General features: G+C 41.3%; 2 protein-coding genes across 5 annotated transcripts in view; one reads left to right on the forward strand and one right to left on the reverse strand.

Moving 5' to 3' along the window:
- The window catches only part of HDGFL3 (HDGF like 3), a 40,104-nt gene that overhangs the window by 6,347 nt on the left and 7,973 nt on the right, over positions 1 to 25,784 (forward strand). For both annotated transcript variants that reach the window (XM_052808146.1, XM_052808147.1), the window contains exons 2-5: positions 17,172 to 17,248; positions 20,529 to 20,667; positions 21,950 to 22,108; positions 23,683 to 23,829. In XM_052808146.1, the coding sequence (XP_052664106.1) occupies positions 17,172 to 17,248; positions 20,529 to 20,667; positions 21,950 to 22,108; positions 23,683 to 23,829 (522 nt within the window). The remainder of the gene's footprint in view (positions 1 to 17,171; positions 17,249 to 20,528; positions 20,668 to 21,949; positions 22,109 to 23,682; positions 23,830 to 25,784) is intronic.
- The window catches only part of TM6SF1 (transmembrane 6 superfamily member 1), a 47,695-nt gene continuing 29,942 nt past the window's right edge, over positions 8,032 to 25,784 (reverse strand). Inside the window, exon 10 of one of the 3 annotated variants that reach the window (XM_052808137.1) lies at positions 8,032 to 8,534. In XM_052808137.1, the coding sequence (XP_052664097.1) occupies positions 8,366 to 8,534 (169 nt within the window). In that variant the 3' untranslated portion in view covers positions 8,032 to 8,365. The remainder of the gene's footprint in view (positions 8,535 to 25,784) is intronic. The other 2 variants (XM_052808139.1, XM_052808136.1) reach the window with 2 other exon arrangements.

Genomic DNA, 25,784 nt, shown 5'->3' on the forward strand with positions numbered 1-25,784 from the left:
CACTCATACATCACTCCTCAGAGATCTGCAAGCGATTTTTCATGGCAGGTCTCTGTTCCTTTCTGAGATGAGACATGATTTGCTGATCACTGCAAAGGTCTGTCTTAACCTAGGAACTGAGGGTGAAGTCATGGCTTCTTCAGGCAGCACTCCCATGACTTCTGCTGTGGTGCATCTGAAAAGAGCACATTTGAGGCAAGGAGTCCTTTACGGGACTGTTTTTTACTTTCTAAACCTTCTGCACCAGGTTGACACATGTTCCTTAGATAGCATTTAAACTTTTATTTGCAGATATCTGGTCATATTTAGAGTAGGTGTGAGTGCCTTTTCAGTGACTTCATCAGCTCATTGAGTACTGTTTCCTTCATATCCTAAAACAAAAATAACAAGGAGTGAAGTGTGAATTCTCCTAGTGTTCAGAAGGTGGGGAACCTCAGCAGCTGATGGTCTTTCTCCATGCTCCTGCATTCTGCTTTAAGTGTGACTTAAAAACAGATTTCATCTGAGGATTGTAGCATAAAATGGGAGTAATTTTTATACATAAAGTTGAACCATAGCTTACAGTAAAACCTTTCCAGTTGCTCTTGTTTGGCAAACGAATCATTTTGGGGCCAAGATGTTCTGTGTTTGTTGTTAGCACAGCAGGGATATTTGGGAAAACTTCTTTTAAATTCAGTTCTTTAAATCTCTCTGGTTTGGGTGTTTGGTTTTTTTTTTTTCTTTGATTAGTTTAAATAACTAGCCCCAAATGTGCAAGTCTGATCTTTCTGTGTAAATGACAATAGATGAATACATTTTCTCCTGCAGTGTCAAGATTTTAAGTCCAAATGAAGCTAACCCAGAATGAAGACAGTTGTCTCAGAAGTTTTGAGGCAATAAGCAATTAAAGTTTTTCATACTGTACAGACTTTTTGTTAGTTATTTTTCCTTGTAATTTTGAAGCCACTGAGTAATTTTCATGAGCTGATCTCATGGAAATCATTGGATATATGTTTTGTCTGAAGGAAGGCTGCCCCTTTCAGTGAAATCTGCAGCCTGTCAAGTCAATCTGTATGTTCTTACTGCAAAAAGATATGAGAAATGTTAGTTTCCATTACATTAATTGACAGATCGCTTCTTTTTATTATCGTGTAAAGAACCTTTTAGGACCCCCAACTGGAATGAATTTTTTTGTAAGCATAGACAGCAAAACAAAGGCTGAGTTTTCAGTCTTAACTTTTCATTTCCTGATTTCCCCATCACAATAATGCATTAACGAGTCTTCATACATTTAGGGTAATAAAAATCTTGTAAGCAAGTGATTCTGACAGTAAGTATATACAATTGTCATTTGAGGATAGATGAGAGGATTTCCTGATAATGCTGGAAAAGTGATGACAATGTAGAGAGCTTGGACATTATAACTGTTTGAAATGGTGTTGTCTGAGCAGTAAAGACCTTTCCACTGTATGCTCGAGAGGCATAAGGGAGAATGAGTCTGCCTGAGGCCTCTCAGTAATACTGTAATTCAAGTGATAAATATAGCAACAAACACTGGAAAGTAGCCTGTGTGGAGCAGGCAGGAAGAGGTTGTGCAGCCAGCTTTTTAAAGGTGTTAGGAATTAGCTGAACATCAGTACTTTGCTGTGTCTTTAGGTACCTTGGTACTTTTCAAGTCTGCCCCTGTATCATCTGTATCTCTGATCTCTACATACCATGGATATGTATGTGTGTGTATACACATACCTACTCTGTGCATAGGTATACAGACTCCCATAGGAAAGATAGATGCTTAAAACATAGGTGTAGCACATTGCCATGGTAGCACATCACTTGGCTCTGGACTCCAATAGAGGCAGCATCAACAGAGAAAGGCCCAGTAGTTTGGCTGAAGCACAGTAGGAGCAACTAGAATGAACAGTTACTTGAAAGATTCCAAGAAATACTTGGCAAACAAGAGAGTATCATGAGGTAAAGCTTCTAAAACTTAAAGAAGGAAACAGATCCTTGCTTCCTCCTCTTGGGAAGGTCTCTGCATTACTGGCTTTGCACATCTGAGATTATTTCATTCATTTGTGTAACAGCCAGTTCTAAACCTGATACAGAAATTGGAAATAAACTGCAGATTCATTTCCAGTTTTCTTTTATTCTACTCAGACTATTTGACATGACAGTCTTGATAATACTTACTTTTACCTGAAGCATATACGAGACCTGGCTTTGGGGTTGGGGTTTTTTTGTTTGTTTATATTAATTTTTGTTCTAGAAAACAAAAGGAAGGTAAGAAATTTGAGTAAATACTACAGCATCTTAACAAAACAATGAACTTCCCATGTAATGATGTAGTTCCTATTGCCCTGTTCTGAAGTTCCCCATCCTTCAAATGGTCTCAGGCCAACCCAAATATTATCTTTGGCATCATTGCTGCTCCAAAAAGACACATTATGTTCTTGAATTTCGGAAGGATTTAATCTCTGTCTCCTGGCCTTTTGTAAAGCCCTGCTGAAATCTGAAAATGCCTTCAGAGTCATCATAAAGGGAGGAGACGACATTGTACTGTGCTCTGGGTAGGACAAAGCCCAGCGTTAAAAAGGACAGGTGTCCATAGGCTTTGGTCTCTGCCTTAGAAAAGTACATCTAAATCTCTTTCAGTTTTCCATTAGCAGTCTGAAAGGATAATTAGCATAAATCTGTAGCCCCAAAAATGCAAACTGGATACAAGTGTTTATTTTGCCTTGCAGCAACGTGTAAAAAACCTAGAGAGAGGCTGTTTGCCAGCTCTAGTTTGGCTGCTTGCATAGAAGACATCATGTAACAAAGGAGGAAAAACAGGGCAAGGAATATCATACACCAGAGAATTTCTTTAAGACCATCAGTTAACAAAGCATTCTATGTACACCAGAGTAAGTAGGGCCAGGGAGGAAGGAAAAAATTCCAGACTGTTGGGATCTTACAGGTATCACTGTGGTGTCACTGATGTCAACTAGGAAACAGTGTGTCAGCCTTTGAAGTCAGCAACTTTGTACACCTTGGGCTTGGAAAGCACCTACCCCTGAAGCTACTCAGAAAGTAAAACCACACTGAGGCAATGAGTAGAAGAAACTTTAAGTCTGGGAGAGCTTGAGTCACAATTGCACAATAATGCAAACCATTTCTGGGAATCAATCCCATATCAGACTGGATTACTAAATGTACTAAATATAAGTACATATTGAAGCTTAATAATAACATAGGGAGTGACCTTACAAAGATATGTAGCATCAGTCTGGAGGTGCAATCCAGGTGGGAGAAGCAACAGGATAGTACAGAGAAAGGAGCAAATGCTATAGGTGCAAAGAGCAATTCTGGAGTTGCTGTCCTTCCCTTGATATGTTTGTGTGTTTTGCACGGAAAGTCATTGGATACCAGCAGCTCTTTTTTTCTAGTTTTTCTTCAGCTCCACAAATCTTGCATTTTACAGTGTTCAAGCCTCCATGAAAGGGATACGGTGAACCCCTTCCTTTAATTCCTGGAGGACGGGGTATCCTCCTCCATATGAAGACAAGAAGAATGCAGGTCTCTGTTCCTGGTTGTTACCATAGTCCTTAACCTATTGCTTGGTAACTAGGAGGCAGTTCCTCCAGCTCCTCTTCCACATATCCTTTGGGAAAACTTTAGGTGTAGGGCACTTACGGTTCACTTTTTTTATGGCACGTATTAGTATCTTCCCATTTCAGCAGCTGCGGGGTGGAGGGGAAGGGAGGAAGGCACTGATGGAGTGGCGTTTAGACTAGCACGTGCCGTGGGTTGGCCATCCTGACAAAGCAGCATAAGATGATGCCAGAAAGCAGAGCACTCTGCCACAAAAGGAGGTTTGTGTCCTTCCTCCTCTCAAGTTTTGCCTTTCTCTTTCCTACTGCTTGTGCAGAGACCACCCAAGCACAATGGCTGAGGGGGCTCCAGAGCCAGGAGGCATGGAGGGGTGTCATTTGCATCCCATAGCAGAAGTGAGGCCGTCCATGCATGGCCTGTCTTCCTTCCTTGGGATATAGTTTATTATTCATCACTGTATGTAAATCAACCCCTCTGGCCCCATTGATTGCTTTTTGGTGTGTGTGTGTTGACATAAATACCTGTGTATTTTTCTTTAGCTTCCTTCAACTTGTTACCAGCCTGTACGGCGATGTCCTGCACAGGGCCAAAATAATTTTCCTGGGTGCGGTCGCACCACGTGAGGGTTGTCTGCCAGCTCTCTGGCAGGATGTGTGTTTGCATATGGGGATTTCTGCATATTGCCTTGACCTTTGCAGCACATTGGTTGTTCAAATGTAACTTGTGGTCCACTATTGGCTTCCTGTAGTGTTGCTGCTTCCAGCTTTCTCTCTCTTACATTGCCAATCCTTTTTCCCAGATGTGTTAGCTTTTTCCTTTTGCAAACTAAATTTTGGTTTACTTGCAGCTTCTTTTTCTCACAGACCCTGGACTCTGTGAGTCAGTTGTCATATTGGTTTTACCATCACTGGATGTAGTGATGTGACTGCATGTTTATACATACATACATAGGAGCATAAGAGACTATCTTTGTCTTAATATTTGCAAAGGTTCCCAGCTTGCTGTCCCACGTGCCTCTTCCAGAACATGGAAGAAGGTGTTAAGTGAGGCAGCTCCTGGCAAGGAATACACCTAAGCAAGGCATCTCATGCCAGGCACTGTGCCCTAGTGTAGTGGCATCTTTTGTCATCTTTTTCTTAAACTAATTAATCGCTAGTCAGTTTTCAGCCCAGATGTCGCTGTTTCCATCTGAGCCGGTGTAAATTTGTATTTCTGTAAGGATTTCTTCAGATGCTATTATCTGGAATCCAATTAGGTAGCGTTCATTCAGGATTAATCACATGTGGAAGTGTTTGCAGAATTGAGGTTCCTGTGTTCTTAGCAGCGTCCTATTACCACTGTGTTTCATTATCCTCCAGCAGGCATAGGCTTGGGCTTTTTATGTGTTCTAGAAGTAGCCCTGTGCAGATCCACTACAGGGCTGGAGGCTTGCTGTTCTGGTTGTTATGGAATAGCGGAAGGAAGATGATACCTATCCCGTGTCCCAAAGGCAGCAAATGAGTTCGACTGCATAAAGATTCCTTGATTTCAATAAAACTGCTTACATGTGTGCTGCAGTGCCTGTAGAAACATAAAGTAGGACCACAGCCTAAGGGAGAAGGCAGACGTTCATCTTAAAAAAGAAAAAAAAAAAAGATGACATTCCTTACTGCTGTGCCTCTCCAAATACCAGGGCTTTTGAAAGATATTAGTAGTGCAGCAAACTCAACAGATAATTCTTTTCGTATGGTGTCTGGATCAGGTGACTCACATATGTTCACATTTTCAGGTACCCCGTTTGCTGCTTTTTATCAAGAGTTCTTTTTAAAAATCTTCCTCTTGTGCAAACTTTATTTTGCTTTGTCACAGTCAGTATTTCTATCACAGCTTTTAGAAGAAGGTAGCATAAAGTTATTAAGCCTTGTGGTTAGAATTTTAATGTCTGCGAAGATACATCACCAGTAATAAGCTTGTTCTATCTGTTAATATTTTGTTTTCTTTGCATTTATTTGAGAGACTCTGCTTGGAGCTTTTTATTGTTGTTAAGGGAGAGGGTCAGTTTTCTGAGCAGGTTTTTTGAATTGGTACTTCTGGTAAAATGACAAGAATTCCTTGTTAAAGGATGAAAACAGGTTAGAGAAGACACATTTGTCAGACAGGGCTCTTCAGCATTAAAATTCTGTGAATGTTTTCTCCTTATCTTTTGGAAGATATTTTATGCCATCTCCTGCCTCACAAATGAATGGGTTCACCTGCGTATATAATTGCCATGTTATTGTGCTGGATGGGATCTGATCATACAAAGACAATGGCTTTGTTTATGCTGCCAAACTGTATGCCCAGCTGTGCTTGCAGGATCAAGCCTCTAGCTGTTAAGTTTCTAGAAACCCATAATAATAAAGATTTTAGTGGCAATATGTTAAGAAGAAACACCAGCTTCTTTAGCAGATGTGGGAGCAGGGGGAACAATTTTGTAATGAGAAGCTTATACTTTTTCTGAAACATTTGCTGCTAGATGAAGGTGTTAGTTTACTTGTTTGTCAAATGTCAGCAATACAGTTGACCTGGTGTAATAACAGGGGTGTCAGGGTTGTCTCCAATGCAGATTTATTGAAAAGGATGCCATCATGACTGCTACATGTAAGACTGAACTGGGGATCTTGACAATTAAAAGCAATGTGAGCTAAAACTCATTGGTTGTGGAGCATGGTTTGGACACATCATGTGTCATCACCAGTGCATTAAAAAGTAAAGGCAAGTGACACTTAGAATTAAAATTTTGAATACTGACTGAAAGGCTTTTGGTTGGATTTTGTTGATTTGTATGAGGTGTATATAAACACTGTATCTGGATCCTAGGAATAATTTGTATGTGCAGTGTTCCCTAATGTCCTTCCTAGTTCCAGATATGTATCTCACTGACCAAGTTCTCTTTTATGTGTAATTGCCTTTTCCCAGTTATTTGCACAATATGAGTCAGAATAGTACACTTTTTCTTTACAGCTGCTTTTTAAAACAAAATGGTAACCTGATTTAAAACATGGTTTTTTACTGAGCTGCCAAGGGAGAGTGCTAAGCTCCCATGCTTAGTATGGATGCCATTCCTGATTCAGAGGTAAAGAGTGTTTTAATAATTTAATATTAATGTATGCGGGGAAAACAGCTATTATAGTTCCACATGTGTAATTTGTCCCTTGACAGCCTGTATCCTTTTAAGATCATCATTTCTTTAAAATTAATCTTCTGATTACCCCTCCAAGTCCAGTATAGAAATGAGAGCAAGCAATGGCCAGAACCCCTTGGTCTTGTTTAGAGAAGGAAAATTAGAGAAAATCAGAGACTTTGGGAAGAAAGCAGATTCTGGAGTAAACTTTGTGACTTCTGTAACATAACTGCAGCTGAATCACCAGGTTTTGTAGATAACTCGTGTTCATGGAAACACCATATTCTGAGAGGTTATTTGAAAGAAACATAAAATACTTACAGATACCTCATACACATATTCATGTTAACTTATTGGATAGAAAGAAAGGATGTTATAAAGTAACTCTTAATCCTACAAGTATATAAACATATAGGCAACTTAAGTCCATGATTAATCCATGTAAATTAAAAGAGAGTACTCACATGTTTGAAACTCATATTTAGTGTTTGTGATGTAAAATATATTTTTTAGAATAATGGGCATGCCACCCTAGCAAGTCTGATCACTACCATATTGATATTTTCATCTTGTCTCTGACATTAATGCCACTTACATCGCTAAAAATACATCTTTTTGTCTTTCATGTTTTTATTATTTCGAGTAATTTTTCTCTAACATGATTTAGTAATTAGGATTTAAGTTTGTAGGTCTGCATTTACATAGTGGAGTGCTTTGTACATTTTTATATAAAGAGTTTCATTCCTGTAAGCTGCTGCTTGAGGGTTTTGGGGGGTTTTTTTGGGTTTGGGGTTTTTTTTTGAGGAAAATGTTTGTTTTGATAAATAAGGTTGTTAATCTTTTAGGGACTATCTAAGTAAATTTCAGCAACTTTATATTTTTGGTCAAAACTAAATGAAAACTCTCATTCTGAGGTTTTGGAAGCAGAAAAACAGGCAGGTGGGGAGGGGTATGACTTGGCTTGGAAAAACTTGTTCCTGAGTCTCTTTAGGCAGACAGATTAAAATTCCTAAGAGTTTAACCTAGACTGAGGGACTTTGCAAAGAAGGTATTTGACACTATAATGACAGCTCCTGGAAATCTTGAGCAGAGATTGAAAGCAAACCCTGTAAAAATACCAAAGTTGGGTCCAAGTGCTGCACAGAGACCACTGTGACTCCACGAATCTCTTTTCATTCCATGGTTTTAGCGACCCAGTCAACACAGGCAAAAGTTCCATCTTAGCAAAATAGTCTGCCGTTTTAATTGGTTGGTTTGTACCACAGATGGTGGCTAAGGCTGCGGGAGTAATGGAAACAATTATTTACAGACAGTTGTTACGTTTATAGCAACCCTAGGCTTTCTACAGATGCCAAGCTTTTCTGCAGGTACAAGTTTGCTGTTTGTCAGCAGAGTAAACAGGAAAACCTGCCTTTGAAAAATTATTGCAAATCACTCCATTTCATTGGCTTTGCAATTAGATTTCATTGCTTCTCATTCCCCTCAGATTGTGTACATGTTGTTGTTGTTGTACGTGTTACTTGCATCACAACAAAATAATTGGCCTGTGAGCCGGTGGTGCTTGGTGATTATACTTATCCCATAGTCTCAAAATCCAGACTGAGGCCTCTCCCCAGCCGAAGAGTCCCAGTCCACCATCTTCACATGAGCACCCTAAGTGCCATGATTTGGTGCTCTGAGCATGCCTCTGCTTCTGCAGTCCTCAGCGCCAGAATGTAGTGTCTGTTCAGGGACCTCCACCATACTCAGTGCCTGCAGAAGATCCCTCTTCGTGTGGCTTCTGTGCTGTGTATGCTGCTCAGCTGGTGCAGACGGCCTGTGCCTGCAAAAAGGGGGGTAGCTAATAGGTAAATTACTTTATAATAATGTGAAACAGAAGTTTATGTTTTGAAGTAGTTGCTTAAATCCTGCAAATAGGGATTCTGATGTGAATACATACACTCAGGTATTTAAGATCATGAGTCTTTATGGTCCGTGGGTCCACAGAGAGCAACATAATGAAGACAGATACATGCTGAGCTGTGTCTCCATTCCCTCTGGAGGACTGGTCAGGACACTCAACGTAGTCTCATCAATACTGCTGCACCCAAACCTCAGACGGTTGCAGGACACTAAAAAAGTTCTGTGCTTTTAAGGGACAAAGATTTTGTGTTCTTTTCCCGTGTAACAGTAAGCATTTTTCCTATGCTGGCACTTGTTCAGTGACAAGGAGTGTTTCAGTCCCCTGATACTATACTCCTTAGCTGCAACTGACAGTAACAAAGCAGGTCACAGAGGAGACAAGCAGGAAGGTTTTCTGTACCCAGAGGCCCAGATGATAGTTGCAACCTCCAGAGTGTCAAGCTTGAATTCTCCCTAGCAGGAGCCTGCGGTCTCCAGCAAGCGAAGCAGATTGTTCCCTTCATTGTCTCTAGTATGTTTGTGTCCACCCTGACGCAAACTGGAGGCTTATGTTCTGGGACCTGCAGTCTCCATTGATCACGTTTCCTTACTCAAAACAATTTTAGCCGCAAGCTGTAGTGTCAACAGGGTTTTGTGTACTTTGTGGGAAACTGGACCAAATATTGCACAGGGACACTCGATATTCTTCAGCCTGGAAATATTGTGCCAATCCAATTTTTTTAACTGACTTTTGGGGGAAGTAAATTACATTGGAAAAAAAATAGTAAATTAAGCCAGCCAAGTCTAGGAGAATGCAATCTTCCAGAAATTTGCTTACCTTTTGGCTTTAAGTGTGCCAATATGAGTATAAGGACTAGCAACTCTTCTTTTAATAAAAGCTTGAACGGTGGAATATGGAGCTTTGGATATGTTGAACAGATGAGCCTCGAGTATAAAATTTGGTTGTGTGTATTTGACCAAATGTCAATGCTCTAGGCAGGCTGCATCTGATTGAAAAGATTTTGATCAAGTTGACTGGCTAAAAAAACTATCTCATAAATATAACATTTTTCCTTAAAAACAAACAAAATCAATGAAGTAGTAAAATTCTAGTGTAAATATTGGAAGGCCAAAAAATATTCCTTAGACAAATGAGTTCTTACACCATTCATCCCCTCTTTCTAGCAGATGTGCTATGGAAGGTGGCAGGGTTTATCTGAGCACTTTGGGGAGGAAGATGATACGACTTTTCATGTCCCTTTGGCTTATGAGAAGAGAGTGGCAGGAGAAAAATATGGTGTTTGTGAATGTGCAGTCCCTAAAATTCCTTGTTTGTTGATGCCTTGACTGGTTAATTAGTTTTTATTTGCTGTATGTCTTCCAAACACATTTTTATAAGTGCATTTCTTGCACACTTATATTTCAAGACAAGTATATTTGCAGTAAGATGATAAAGTAGGATAACCAGATTTTGTCATCAGAAACTTTCATTTGGTGTTAGTGGGCTCACTATAGTTTGCTCAGGTGGATGTACATTTAAAAACAGCATTTTGATGTCTGAGGAATAATTCAGACAAAGGAGAATCAAGCTTCACTATGCTTAAAGGGAAGAAAAGTACACACAAAATGCCTCAGAGCTGGCAATATTTGTTGAAAATGAACAACCTCTCCCCACCCATCCACAAATAAAAAGTAATTTTGTGAGCCATGAAACTTAAGCTTGTTTTTCTCTGGCTTGCCTTTATGTGGATTCCCTGTTGTCTGATGTTTTGGTTGAGCCTGCAATTGCAAGCATATGGACTACTTGTCTGTCCGTCTTCTGATGGACAGCCTATTTATCACAAAATGTGGGGAAGCTTAATATCTCTTTGGCCTTTCTCCTTTTGGCTGGTTTGGCAAAATTGTCTGATTATGTCCCTGAGTTATTGCAGGTGAGAGTCAGACTGAAAATAGTGTGATCACATCCTTTCCTTTCCTTAGGGAACAGACTGGGGGAAAAAAATCCTAGCGGTGGCACCATTGCTTCACTCACAGTGGCAGGGAAACACTTCATTTGGAGAAAATGGAGCATTTTTGCAGCAGTCTGACTTTGGGGTGTGCTCACTGGGAGGATTTGATACCAGTTTGGTACCCTGAAATCCTCCTCTGACAGAGCTGGAAGTATTTGTTATTAGTAATACCTAGCATTTTAGCAGTGGACCTCAAGTGCTTTGTAAGAACAGTATCATAGTCCCCATTTGTAAAAGTGAGACTGAAGGGGATGCAGTGACGTGACCAAAGTCGTCCTAGAGGCCAGAGGCAGAGATAGGACTATTCTTTGTATCCCCCGAGTCTCCTTTTCTGACAGTCGTCTTGTCCACCAGCCACAGAGGACTTGAATCACATGAATAGATCTGTTATCTACAAAGTCATGCATATAGATACCAGTCACACAGAACTAAGCTTTGGCCCCATTTTCATATTGAAGATTAAAGCAGCTCTGCAGAAAGTGTATTTCAACTTTCTGTCTTAAAAATATGCTGCTAATTAGGGATGTAAAGGGGCTGAACTCAGCTGCAAGACTGCTGATCTTTCCCAGTGAGACTGCCTGCCAGCATTGTTTGGACTCCAACTAACCCTTCATTGTCTTCTATCTCGTTGAGGTCCTGAGCATGCACAGAAAAAAAGGAGGATTGATGTCTTTATATTGTCATTTCTGGCTGTCTGCAGGATACCCTTCAGCCATTTTCAGCAGTGCTCAAAAGCATGCTCTGCTGTTTTTAATCTTTTTTTGCTTTTTGTTTTTGCTGGTGGCACTCTTCCATGCCCAGAGAGTTTCTTAATTTTTACTTTTGTAGCTGTGCAATTCCACCTTATTAAGTTGGATTCTGCTTCTAGTCTCACCATTCACAGGGTTATCTTTTTTAATGGGTGAAAAAGTGCATATGCCAGCATTCCACACTAGAAGTTCTAGTATGTGATGTACATCGGGGAAGGAGTTGTGCTCTACTTCAAATGTCTTATAGTCCTGATAAATGAGAGAAAAATTCTGCAGTCTCCAATCAGCTCTAGTTGGATTGCTGTTCAATTTAAGTACTACAGAATCTGAGTCACAGTTTTTAGCTTGAAGGAGGTTGGATTTTTTTTTTCTTTTTTCTTTTCTTTTTTTTTTTTTACATTTTAGGATCCTCTGGGGGAAAAAAAATTAATATTTTATAGAACAGTATTTTAAATAATGGTTTAGAAAAGATACTGCCATACTGCTGACTCCCAATAGCATTAGCTATTAAAAACCATATTAAATCTATCTGAATAAAAAGTTGTAGAAAAGCAAAATATCCTATTTTAATAATGGATTTTGAAGAGTATTGCTTTTATCCATCTGGAGTTTTGCTAATAAGCTAACTGCAAAATATCAAGCTGCTTGCATGTGTTGGGCAATAATAAGCAACTTGAACCACTTTCCAGCAAAAATACTATAGGCCTTTGCTCGACTGCTGTGCAGTGACTCCAGGGATTTCAGTGGGAGATACTGATCTCTGCAATGCTTCTGTGTGCTTTTGCCAATCAAAGGCATTTACAGTATGTCAAAACAATCAGCGATTACTGCTCTGCAGTTTTAATTCCCTCTTTTTGCAAAATAAAAGGACTTGTTCTTGTGGTTTCAATGCCCACCTAAGCATCTCTGCATGCTGAAGTAAAGCTTTCTTGTCTGTACACGTGGACCGGATAGGTATTTTTGCATACTACCTTTTATTTGCAGTGTAAGATTCTGTTGGAACATAATGGAACAGGGTCTGGTCCGAAAGCCACCCTGACAGCCTGGAATTCCTGCTTCTGAACAGCAGCTTACCCACAGCACAGAGATTTAGTGATAGCCATACAACATGACACCTGCTGTCCCTCCAAGTGGAAGAAGACGCATCTGGGATGCCCTTCCGCCTTGATGGGCAGAACTGCCCCTTTCTTGACTGCTGCAATAGCGTAAACCTCACAGAAAGCTGCTTTACACAGACAAGCTGAGAGACAAAGCTTGCTGTTTTCTCTGTGTCTCGGAGAGACACGTTTCCCATTTTGCAGGGGATGTAGAGTTCTGCGGAGCAGAACACCCAGGAGGGGGTGCAGCTTCCTCTGGTTCTGCACCAGCCCTCCCAGGGAGCTCCTCCGCCTGTCTGGAATATGCCGCGTTATCCCACTGGCAGGCACGGGGATGATTTGTGTTTGTGGGAGCCACTGTTGTTCTCGGAGGGCAGCTCTGCGCTGTCCTCCTCGCAGGGCTCTGGCTCCGCAGCTCCAGCCCAACCCACCCAGCCAGTGCCTCTCTCCCCAGGGTCCCTAACCTCATGGCAGCTGGGAAGAAAGTGGTGCGGTATGAGTACTGCCAAACCCAGCCTGTGAGAACCAGTTGGAAATACTACCTGAGAAGTCAGCAATTGCTCAGCACCACTGAGAGCAAAATATTTGGGCTGCTTGTACATCTACACGCCTGTAAACTACAATGTAAGGAGACAGACTTCTTGCTTGCACATTGGTAGTCCCTAGCAACACCATTTGATGAAGCCCTGCTCCTCTGGTTTGAGAGGTCCAGGCTGAATTTTCTGTTCAGTGTTCCTGACCCTAGACGCCTGGCATTTGTTTACAAAAAAAAAACCCAAAACCAAAAAAAAGTACAGTTACGTCTTTAAAGCTCTGCTGCTTGGTTGGCAAACAAATGCTGGGAAGTGCAGCTCTGCTGAGGTTGTGCAAAAAAAAAGCAATTGGTATTCATTAAGCAGATGACAGCAACGGGAGCAAAGGGGATAAAACTCGAAATCTGAAACCACCTGCTTTAATATTAGCCATAATTGAAGTGGCTGCCCATGATGTTGCTGATGCATGTATCAGATTTGCACACCATACACTGCTGTCACTGATTTCTGTGGCAGCAAGCTCCAGCCCACTGTCTGCTCTGGTTCAGGAGGGGATGGATCTCCTGTTTGATTGCAGGTTATAACGGGTACTTTAGAATCTGTTTGTTTCCTTCCAGGAGCAAAATGCAATCGCAGTCTGGCGCTCTGATAGATGCTTTAGTCATTAGTGAGGTTTCTGTGACTACAACACAGTGTCCTAGTATGGGTGCACTTATCTCTTTTGTTCCTGGTTCGAAGCAGTGATGCTTTCCTTGCTCTTGTGCTCACGCGTTCGCTCTCTTTCTCTCTCTCCCTCTCTCTCTGTCTTTGATCTTGCTGATATGGGGAAAAATATCAGATCCAAATCTTCAGCATATTTAACCAAAACATCTTGTAGGATGGGAATGAATTGTGACTGAGTGCAGCAGCAGGAGGCTGCAGTATGGTTGCTTATACTGCTTGCTTTCCAGTGCTACAAGACAGCAGCAATCACCAAGGAGTGCTGGGCTTGTTCTACAGCTAAATAAACACTTAGGGGCTCAGAATTCATGGATGGCTAAGGTGGTTTTGCTGGAAATGGGTGGACTCTGCAAAGCCCTCCTCTCATGGTCTGTAATGCAGGGATTCGTGTGAAACAGGTAAAAAGGGAAGAGATCTTTCCTAGTGGCAGAGAGGGTCTCATCCTTCACTAAATTCCCTGGAGTTTTTGCCATGGAGTTAAATGGCCGTAAGATAGCACTGTCATTTCATATTCAACCTCATTACGGTACTAGCAACATAAGCCTGAGAGCTGGGAGCTCACAGCAAAATCAGTGAAGGCAAGAAAAGTCTTGACCTCAGCTGCACAGTGAAATGTTAGAGTGCGAGCATTAATGGTCTATCCTTGAGCTGTTTAGTGCAGATTTATACTGCATGTGTTTGTATGTGTATGCCAACTTTCAAAAGCTATGAAAGGCTTTTTTTATGGTTTCCTGTGATGATACGTAGTCAGAGGGGATACTCGGATGAATAAAGAAATATGCCACGAAATGGGGAGCAGGTGAGCTGCATGACAGATGTGTGTGCTGTCCTTTGTTGTTTTGGTGCTGCTCCTTAGCTAATGGTATAGAGTGCTGGGAATACGACATGAGGCTTAACTCCCCTTGGGATGTTGCTTAGGAGAAGATCCTCACTGTTTTGGAGCATAGCACGTTGCTTTGGAGCATATCCCCATTCCCTTCTGATCAGCATTCCCTTCTAAGCATGTCTTCATTCCTCTGCTTTACTGATCATTTACAGCTGTTCACTTTATTTCATGAGAAATTCTTAAAGGGCTGAGACAGTAACTGGACTGCACTGTTCTGTAATGCAGCCCAGAACTGGCGCCGCGTTTCAAGCGGCCAAATGAGATTTGTACTCAAGTGCCAGCAGACGTTGTTTGTCTCAGTCACAGGAGTCCACATTTTTCTGGGGTCTAGTATCTCTCTGGACATCTTCCTTGTCATAATAAAGAGGAGGATGGCTATGGCATCCAGACAGTTGAGGTGTATTGCCTCCGTACTTGGTAAACTGCCAGCACAGCCTTTTTTGGTCTGACGCGTAGATAATTCCATCTTTAAGGAGGCATAAAATGTGTTGCACAGTGGGACATACTATCTCCGTGACTTGCTATCTGTTTGTAAAGTAAGTTATGGTGTTTTTCCCCTGCAGTCTTTTTATCACTTTTGCGGTCTAATACCTTTATTTAAGTCATTAATTAGTGAACAAATAACCACATTATGGGTGGGCACTTACTTAAAAACAAATAGTTAATGTCAGAAAATAATGAGTTCTAAAAAAATATCTTTGGCAGTGTTTCCTCTATGTATTCCTGATGATGAAGAGGACACCAAACAGCCTGTCATGTCGTTTCAGTTCCTTCTTACACACAGCTGAACTAAAAGTGAATGCGCGCTTCCATCTTCCACTAGTGTGTATCTTCTTTCTATGTGCATTTAAATAATAGATTCTCCTTTTATTTATCAATTCATTAGCTTTGTTAAGTAAGAGAAGTTGGGTAATGGCGGTGCCCACAAGGTGTGTGACACCTGACCATCGCCGATTGTCTCCTGCAGACCGTGCTGGGCAATGAGTGCACAGTGACACAGGGCCCGGCGTGCCAAGAGCCCCACCATCCACATGCCTGAGTCGTGCCGCAGAAAAGGGACAGGGAACGGTTTGGAAATGCTCTTATATCCCCTGATTTTGGCATCGCTTCAGAGGATGCTTCACTTAGACCTAAAAGATAGGCATCCATTTCTTTTGCAGAAGGGAGTCCTGTGATGTTACAGCTCCACATGTGGCTCTGGTTTCTCTGTCCCCAACGGGTGTCCTTGCAGAAAGACCAAAAGGACTTGAATCCTTATAAAAGTTTGTACTCCTCTGAGAGCTACGTAGCCAGCAGATGCTTTACAGTGAAAGAGAACATCCTTTGAAAACAATCTGGTGTTTATTAATCAACAAGAATTCAGTGTTTGGGGTCCTTCGGCACGAAAAGAGAAGGAAAGCACATGTGGGCCTGGCCTCCTGAGTGAAAACATGCAGGTTCCATCCCCGTGCTCTGCTGAGGAGCAGATTTCGTATAGCATTGGTAGTCAGCACTTTGCTCTCCGTTCCAGTGACATTTGGCAGGATTCAATATGCTTATGTTTAGATTGAGTTGCCTAAGACCCAAGCAGGAAGCCATTCACCTGCTCTCTGGTGTTGCCCTATAGATACCTAGATTCATTAGGCTCCCTCTTAGCTGGAGAGTTCTCTGGACACTTAGTTTTAGACGCCCACATATGCTCAGAAGTGCCATTTCTGGGAAGGCAGGCACTTAGTATTTAAAGCTGTGCTGTGTTTCTGGTTTATGTGGGTAGGCACCTGGACTCTCTTGTTTCTGTTCCAGAGGACTGAAAAATTAGATATGGACAAGTCTAAGTCATGGGCCTAACCTCCTGCCTTGTGACCAACGCTCTCACTCAGACATCGGAAGATGGCGTCTAGGCACTGCTCAGCATGAGGGGTTTGTCCCAGTCCCAGCTCTATCTCAGGAGAGCACCCTCACCATCCCTCCCTTAGCTGTTCTGCAGCTGCATCTTGAGAAATACAAAGCCAGGGATAAAAAGTGAAAGAAGAGATGGAGTACAGAGGGGAGTGGTGACCAAAAACAGTTATAAGGATGCTGCAGTGGAAGGAGAGTCCCAGGCCCTCCTCCCTGGTGTACGTTACGCATTTTACCCTGTGTACCACCATCACCACCCGGAAGCACCGATGGGAGATTGTCCGGTTTTCCGGCTGCAGAGTCTCAGCGATACCATCTGTTCCCCATTTGTTGCAGAAGTTATTTAGGTGGCTGTGTGAGACAGACAGGATTACCCTCTGGGCTTTGGTGCCTTTGATGAAGTTAACAAATTAAGCAGACCTGATTTTATTGCCTTTGTGTATTATAATGCCCATGAAATCATTAAAACTTTTTGTCTGCTCCTTGGTCTTCTGTTGTGTCCCTGTAGAGTTTCTGTTGTATGCTGACTTTGTACGACCTGCCTGCCTCAAAAATCAGCAGCCGTCTTCCCTTCCCCACCCCAGCACACAGTGGGACCTCCCAGGCCTGCGGGATACCTGCACTAACACTTCCATGGCTTGGTAGGGATTCTTGGACAAGGGACACCACATTTGGGAATAATCCTTTTTCCATTTCTGTCTCACAGATTGATGAACTCCCTGAAGGAGCTGTGAAGCCTCCAGCAAATAAATACCCCATCTTCTTTTTTGGGACTCATGAAACGTAAGTGAATGAGCACGATCTTTCTTTGCAAATGTCTTCTACTGCAGCTAACGTCATCTCCACTGATTTTATTGGAACAAATCCTGACTGAAGCCATTGGGAGGCTAGAGATATGTCCTACGAGCCCAACTCATTTGCATTAAGACATGGAAGTGAAACCTGAAAGTAGGTGGGAACACTGCTGCATGGATGGGATACCATGATCTGAGCATAAATAATAACCAGTGCCTGTGTTTCCCATAAAGAAAAGTGTTGGCATAAATTTATTAAAGGGTCATCTGAACTCAGATGCAGGGGCAAAAATTTTTTACTTGGATGTACATGATAGCAGAGATCAGGCTGCTGTATTCGGACATGTTTAGGTTTGTGTTCTGTGTGAGAACTCGCTTGGTAGTTTGTAAAATGAAAGGAAGGAGACCCCAGCGTCTCACGCAGTCCTCACATAGTTTTAAAATATATGCATTCCTGTGAGATTTGTGCTGGGGATATTGTAGGATGGAGCTCTCAGAATTGATAGAAAAACTGAGCTGGCTGAGCTCATAGGGAAGGAAAGGAATCAGAACAGAAAGGGTAAGTTAGGTCTCGTAGTAACTGCTACAAAGTACAGAGTTTCAAAATTATAATGTACTTGTCTCTATTTTAAACTATGTCTGAGGTAGTTAAAAAAAAAATTCACAGTTTCCATTTTGCATGAAATGCTTACATTTTAAAACTTTTCCTTCCCCACTTGCAGGGAACATGTTTTCTAGAATTCCTTAAAAAATGAAAAAATGAAATTCTGATGACATTTTAAAATCAATTTTAGAGGTTTGAAGCTTTATTTAAAATTGTTTATTTTTTAATTTTAACATTATTCCAGAACATAATAAGCCCCATAGCTCATACATCACATTTTATTTTAAAAATCTTTAAAGGCAATTTCTGCTTAATAAAGATCAAAATAGCCTCTCTTTAGTTAAAATATTTCTGCCTATTGCTGTAATGAAACAACCTGATATTTTGATATATTGTGATCTACTACGACTGTCACAAAATAATCCCAAACGAATAACATTCAAATAAATTTATGCTTTAAAACCAGAAACCAAAATTTTTTTGTTTTTTTTTAATGCAAACATTTTTCTTGAGAAACATTTTTATTCTGAAATGAATGAATCCCAAACTGCTAATCTCTTTTGTTTTAGATTTTGTTAGCCCATGATCTGACTGTAACATCTGAAACAGGAAAACAGTTTGTAGCTGCTACTTAATAATTTAAAAAGCATAACTGTTAAAAATGAGCTGTAGATTGCAGCTCCTTAGTTTTATAGCAGAGCAGTGGAAACTGTTATACTCTCCCAGTGGCAATGAACATATTTCAAACAAAGATGTAGACAATTTTTCAGTGTTTACTGTACATAAAAGGCTGTAGAAACATTTCCATACATTACTGTTGAGCTAAATCAAGGTCACTCATGGTAAGTTTCATACAGTTTTCCTTTGTTATTTGTGTTAGAACTGTTTGTATGTATTTTTGGCAACAAGGAGACATCTAGTATTAGCAAAAGCATAGCTAAAATAATTTATTCAGATCCCTTGCTCTATTGTAGCCTTTAATATTAACAAGACATCTGTTAGTTTGGAAATCACTGTTTGGCTTTCAGGTAGAAATGCATTCTTAGCTTTGTAATTATATAATTAAGATATTTCTCAATGAGACAACTGAGTGTGGATACCATTCTGTCTCCTGTGTAGTTAAAAGGAAGCTCTTTCTCCAGAGACTTGTCATCTGATGCCTTTAGCCACCAGTTGGCTCTGTACTGGCAAACTTCTTGGCCGGTGGGATGATTTAAGTGAATGAAACTTTGCACATTCATAAATGCTGGGAAGAATCAGAGCATAAATCGGGCATTAATCTGAAATAACGTTTACAGCAAGGAAGAAATATGATCCTGTAATTAAGGTATTAGACTGAGACTGAAGAGAGTTGGGTGTTCCTCTGTACTCTGCTGTCAGTTTGAGTTTGACCTTGGGCAAATCTCTGTACGTCAGAAGTCCATCTGCAAAAAAGGGCAACTTCCCAACCTCGTGGTGATCTTACGAGAATAAATGTGTTGTAAATGGCGGAGCTCCATGATCCCGTGGTAACGGAGACCATAGAGTTAACATTAATTGCAAAGATCATCAGGAAAGTAGGACAGTGATTATAGTGAAGGACACTGTGACTTGTTCAGCTCCAGTCATTGCTAACATAGAATCTTCCATGTGGGAATAAAGGGGGTTTTTTTGCCTTCACTGTTTTTAATTTAACTTATGATTAGCCATCCCAGTACCATGATACAGAGCAAAGTAAACACACTGGATATAGATACCCAATGAAAAGGAAATTATGCTTTCTTCAGTTTTATATAAAAAGTTAGAGTTTTACTGTAAAGTATGTAGAAAAAGCAGGATAAGTCACCACTCTTATTTTTTTTGTAATTATTTTCCTCTGCATTGTGGTGCCTGTGCCTGAAATTAGTTGGCTCAGTCCATAGCTGACTTATGCAGCAGCAGAGCACAAAATCCCTCCTTTGCTGTGCTGTCTAAAAAACAATTTGGCCACAAGCACCCTGTGTGTCTCATTGTTTCCTTGTATTACTCATCTGCCTATATTCACCCATTGTTTCTTGTCTTATATGAAATTATAAGATTTTTGGGAAAGAGAGCACTTTTATTGTGTTTGCACAGAATCTAGCATGTGGGGGGCTTATTCGAAGAAAGAAGCTCCCAGGCTTACTGGCACTATAGATAATAATAAATGCCACTGCTTTTTCTTTACTCCCGTAGTTCAAGGAGTAAGTTTTGGCTCATGGGTTCTCGGCACTCCATACATGCTTTACCTTTTCATATGGTATTTTTAGGCCTTTCTAGATTTGTAACACATAGGATTGGAAGTTTGGTCCCTTGCTATTGCAGGCAATTACGTCATATAATCCCTTTCATAAACTGTTCAAGTGCCAGTTCCCAGCAGTAGTTAATATAATAAATGAGACTTGTCTTAGTTGTTTCTAGAGAGACCCAGCATGATTTTGCAACATCAACCATCAGGATGGTGAGCCAATCCATTAAATCAGACTCAGAGCAGTAACTCAAAGCCAGTGTGTTAAATAAATAAATAAATAAATAAACAAATAAAACTGAAAAAGAAATGATGGAATGAGCAGAAGAATAGGGAAAACATTTGCACTGTTAATTTTTTTTTTTTTTTAAGAGGAGGAATTTAAGTCCTTTTTTGAATGTTATCTTTGTTAAAATGCAGTGCATTCCTGGGGCCCAAAGACCTTTTCCCATATAAAGAATATAAAGATAAGTTTGGGAAGTCGAACAAGCGAAAAGGATTTAATGAAGGCCTGTGGGAAATAGAAAACAACCCTGGAGTTAAGTTTACTGGATATCAGGTAAATTACTTTCACTTCTATTCCTCCTTATCTTTCTTGTTTTCTTCTTTGAAGATTTCTTGTCAATGGAAACAATGTATGAGTGATGCGGAAGGTCCGGGTTTTGGTGGAGCTAGAAAGTTTCACAGCTTTTGTAATTGCGTAATGTAAATACAACTGTGGTCTTGCACTCTGACAAATTGAACTTTAATCATACTGCAGAGCCCCTTGCTTTCTGTGATATTCTGGGGTGGTGAAGTGGAAAATTCTGCAGCAGATTTAGTTGAATTAAAAATGGAAGGTTTTATTTACTCCCATATAAACATGAATAATTTCTGACTTCTTCCTGTTGTTTGTTTTTATATCAGGTTCAGTGTATTTTACACAGACCTTAAGGTCACTGCACTTTTGATTTTTACATTGGTAATGTATAACACATAGGACAGCACTGCCAAAGTTGTGAGGGGTGAGAAGGTGGAGGTTTAAGCTGCTGTTAGGAGATAGTAGCTGCTGTACAACAGCTCTCCCTGTTGGATGTCCGGAGCAAAAAGTCAGTGAAGGGGGAGAAGAGTAGTTGGTGGGCTGTATAAAACCAAAGAACTTTTCTTATTAAAAAAATGTGGTCCTTTGAAGGCAGAAATCACCTCCAAAAGCAGGCGAACACCTATTACATTATTAGCAGAAAACCTTACAAACCAGAGATATGGACCACCTGCAGACAAGCTGCTGCCCCTCTCAGTTCCTGTTTCATATTTTCAGCCCTACAGATGTTTTGCATACGCTTGGGGATTTAAAAAAATCTAGTGAATAGTCTGTGGGAGATGGACTGTCAGAGAGCTCTCAGCCTTCTGGTCAGTGTTGCTTTTTCCTAATACAGAGATCTTGCCCTTTGAGGGGGTTTTGTAACAGCCATCTTCTCTCCTGAATATGTCTCTCCTATTGCAGCCAAAGTCTGAAAGTTTCCATAGTTTTGCCCAAAGTAGAACATGCCAGGTCTCTCCACTGAGCAACCCTTAGTTCTCCAGCAAACACATTTTTGTTATCGGATCTTCTGTTTCTGTGTAAACCCTTCAGAACATGCAATCCCAGAATCTGCATCTGATAACTGTTTTCAAGTGGTGACTGAGAAAATTGCCTTTGCAGCCGTTTTTCTTGATAATTGCGAGAATAACCTGAGCTCTTCCTGACTATAGTGATTAAAGTGTAAGTTGTCTGTTACCAGTACTTCTCTCTTCAATACAGAGCAAAAATTAAGTAATAGATTTTAGTGATATTTTTTGTTTATGTTATTGTTATTTTAAAGGCAATTCAGCAACAGAGCTCATCAGAAACTGAAGGAGAAGGAGGAAATACAGCAGATGCCAGCAGTGAGGAGGAAGGTGATCGGGTAGAAGAGGATGGAAAAGGAAAAAGAAAGAATGAAAAAGCAGGCTCAAAACGGAAAAAATCCTACACTTCAAAGGTTATCTTCTGAGTTTTTCCATTGTTACCCATGTGCATTCATAATTAGAATACTGTCCACCTCATGGCAATCTGTACTTCCTTTAGCATTTTGATTCCAGTACCATAACAATGGTGTTCAAACAGGCAAGGAGAAGTGCTCTTGCTTTTGTAGACAGCCTTGGTGAGACAGCAGTTGAAATACTCTGCCCTGTTCTAGTGCCCACACTTTGAGAAGGAGATGAAAGTATGGGAAGGAGTTCAGAAGGGCTGGAAAGAAAATCCATGCAAAGATGGATTGATAGGTTTGATCATCTTAGTATTTCCCCATGAAGAGCAAAAAAAAGCCTTCAGAGCATGCCTCCTGGAAGACATGAGTTCAGGTTTGGTTCCTGTCCAGGAGAATTCAAGCTTCCCTCTCCCGTCTCCAGTGTGAGTGCCCCGTTGCCATGCTAAAAGATACAGTAGGGTCAGATGCGTTCAGCTGCTCTTGTTGTAGCTGAGTGTAAAATACTTCAGTACAGGATACAGAATGGGAGGGACGAAGAACTAATTTGTTAAGCAGGGAGTAGGGCACTCAATTTGTAGATAAAAGACCTGCATTGTAGTACCTACCCACCCTGTCAATATCTAAGTAACAGCATAGATGAGGAAGCTAAGAGTAATGTGTCTCAGACTGCCTCATAATGGCTGGTGAACATAATCACCTGCGCAGTGACAACTTTGGGTTCAGATACACTTCTCGCTTGTCACCTGGGTGAAAAGGAGCAACATTATAGTCACTTCCTCCGGTTCTGTGTGTACCTCCAGATCTGTACTTTGCTTAAAAAATTGTGGAAAGTGTGGCAGAGTCATGTTCAATCACATTCCTGTTATTCTTTGAAAGTGAAAACTAAACAAAATGAGAAGAAGCGAGCAAACAGTCTGATCCAGGCTCAACTTGGGGGAGAGTGGGAATTTTCATGGTTCATCCACTGAACAAAATGTATTAAGTAATTTCACCCCCTTTGTGTGTTTTACATTAGAAATTCAGGTCTGGTCTACCACCTTCTTTCCAGAAGACTCTGGACAAACAGAGGATTAGGAAAATGGTGGCTTAATGCCACGATTTATCCTTTTGTACTGTAGAATTGCATAACATAAAGGGAGCAGAAAAGATGTATTGGTTCCACATGGTTTTAATGTTAATATATTAAAGCTGACAGCACTAAAAAAAGTATGGAAAGCAGCTCTGCTAATGTTATTCTCATTTTACATCTCTGTGTTTAATCAAAACTTCTGTCAAGCTGGCACCATCTGTTTCATTAACTAACAAAACCTACAGGTGACCCAACACTAATACCCATCTCCTATTACTGTGTCTGTCTCACAGTCAATTGTGCTACCAACCTGTTGAACACAGAATTTCTCCTTTTGCTTCATTGAGGGCAGTAACTCCTTCACCTGAAAAACGCTTTTCACCCCACATATCCTCCCCAATATTCACCTTGAACAGGGAACTGCATGATCAGACACCATTCCACAATCACTTCAAAAGCATCTTTCTATGACTGAAGCTCAGTTTTTACTTTTTGACTTTGTTGTTGATCATTTTAGAAATCCTCCAAGCAGTCACGGAAATCTCCTGGAGATGAAGATGATAAGGACTGCAAAGAGGAAGAAAATAAGAGCAGCTCTGATGCTGGGGACGCAGGCAATGACACAAGAAACACTTCTTCAGATTTGCAGAAAACCAGTGAAGGGGTAAGCTTCTGTTAATATCATTCACTTCCCTTGCAGTTTGTTACTGGGGGGCTTTGGAGCTAGGGGTGAAAGGCATTGCATTGCAGTGACCTGTGCCTACCACATGCGATCTTTTTACATTGCACTTCAGTGCTCAGAATGTGTCTAGAACAGAAACATGGGACTGGTCCCTGCACTAGTACAAATTTTGCTCTAGAGAAATGACTGAATGAGAGAAGATACTATAAGCATTATTTTTGTTTGAACACTTGCATGGAAGTCAGCTGACAGGAACTACTGAACACCATGAACTGGAATGATGCAGAATTGATGTGAGAGCAGAATGAGACTGTTTGCATAATGCATTTTGGCTAACTAAACAGTGGGAGCCTGCTTATCCTTTCACACTTATTTAAAATTTGTGCAGTCCAACTGACTTCTTTGGAGTTCCTGAGGGTTCATGTGCACATTACAGACTCTGCATACTGTGGGTTTCAGGGCAGATCCTGCCTTGGGATATGACCTTCAAGGAGGGGATATACAGTCTGCTCCGGAGCAGCTTCATACAATCTCCTTACATGTTTGTGTCAGTTGTGTGTTTGTATGAATATTACTTTGTTGTGACCACAACAACAGAAAGGAAGGCTGCTGAGCAGGAGAATTAGCATGGGAATTGGTTAATCGTCAGCCACCTTTAACAACCACTACTATTTCTGAGCCTTTGGAGCAGCACAAGCCTCCCTGCTCCAGGAGTTACAGCCCCAGCTCAGAACCAGTTCTTGTGTGGTTCCCATGCCAAGGCTCTGCCACGTGGCCAGCAGCCAGGCTGGGCTGTCACAGGAGCTGCTGAGTGACACAAGTCCCCAGGTGTGAGAGGAAGCCAGCCAGCACAGGGTCTCATCTGACATTGCCAAGGTGCCTTAGCACCCAGCTGCATGCCCAGTGTCAACCCTTTCTCACAAAACACAACCTCTGGGGAGCTGCTGTCGCCTCCCACTTAAAGACTCCTCCCAGAGCTTCCTTTCCCCTTGTCTCTCTATGGTACAGTGTTTGTGTTTTGTGGCTCTTCACCTTTTAAAGACTTTGATACATGGCTCATGGGGTCAGGAAGATAATGTGCCCTGAGCCTCTCCCATTCACTCTGAACAAGCTGCTGGCTTGAGCCAGAGACTGACGCAAGGAGACACCATGCCTGGCTATGCTTTCACAGCACCTCACCCACAGAATTTGAGAGTCTGGGGGTGACAAGTGTGGCGATTGCATAGTGGATGTGTTGCCCACGTTCTGGCTGGTGAACCCTGTGACACTTCCATGTCTTCAAATAGGTATTTGAGTGAGAAAACTGGCCATAAGGTTCACCCAAGGTGGCAAGAGGTTCAGGAAGGCCTGCTTTGTTTCCCGTGTTTGTAGCAGTGACGGGGGATATGCCTGTGAACTTCAGGCATGTTCTCCATGCAAGGACCAAATGTTTACTGAGTTAGGTCAGTTGCAGACTAAGTGGCTAAAAAGTCACATGGGATGTTGGCTTTGTGGCTGGTGACATTCATATAGCTCTTCTTCCGTATGTGACATGCTCGTAACTGCTGGGAGGTAGAGTCCAGCATGCTAGAACATCATGGTGCTCTTCAGCATTTTCAGGATTGCAGATATTTTAGCCTCTGTGCTGAAATATCATCAACAGTCTGTGTCCTTCCTTCCAGCACTGACTCCACAGAAATACTCACAGTCAACATTGTCATACCCATGCGAGGAGTTGGCTCTGCTCTGACTTCTGCAACCCCAGCACTAGGGCTTGACCTCACACTTGAGCGGCCATTCTTTAACTAGGTCTTGGGTGCTTTTAACATTATGGGAAAGGTGGAGTTTTAGTAGCATGTACTAAAGAGAGATGAAGAGATGGTTTTAAGAGCAGCTTGAGATAAAAGCACTGATGAGTTTGGAGAAATTCGCATCCTGATCCAGATATTTCACCTTGG

This window comes from Harpia harpyja, chromosome 14, assembly GCF_026419915.1.
Source record: "Harpia harpyja isolate bHarHar1 chromosome 14, bHarHar1 primary haplotype, whole genome shotgun sequence".
NCBI lineage: Eukaryota > Metazoa > Chordata > Aves > Accipitriformes > Accipitridae > Harpia > Harpia harpyja.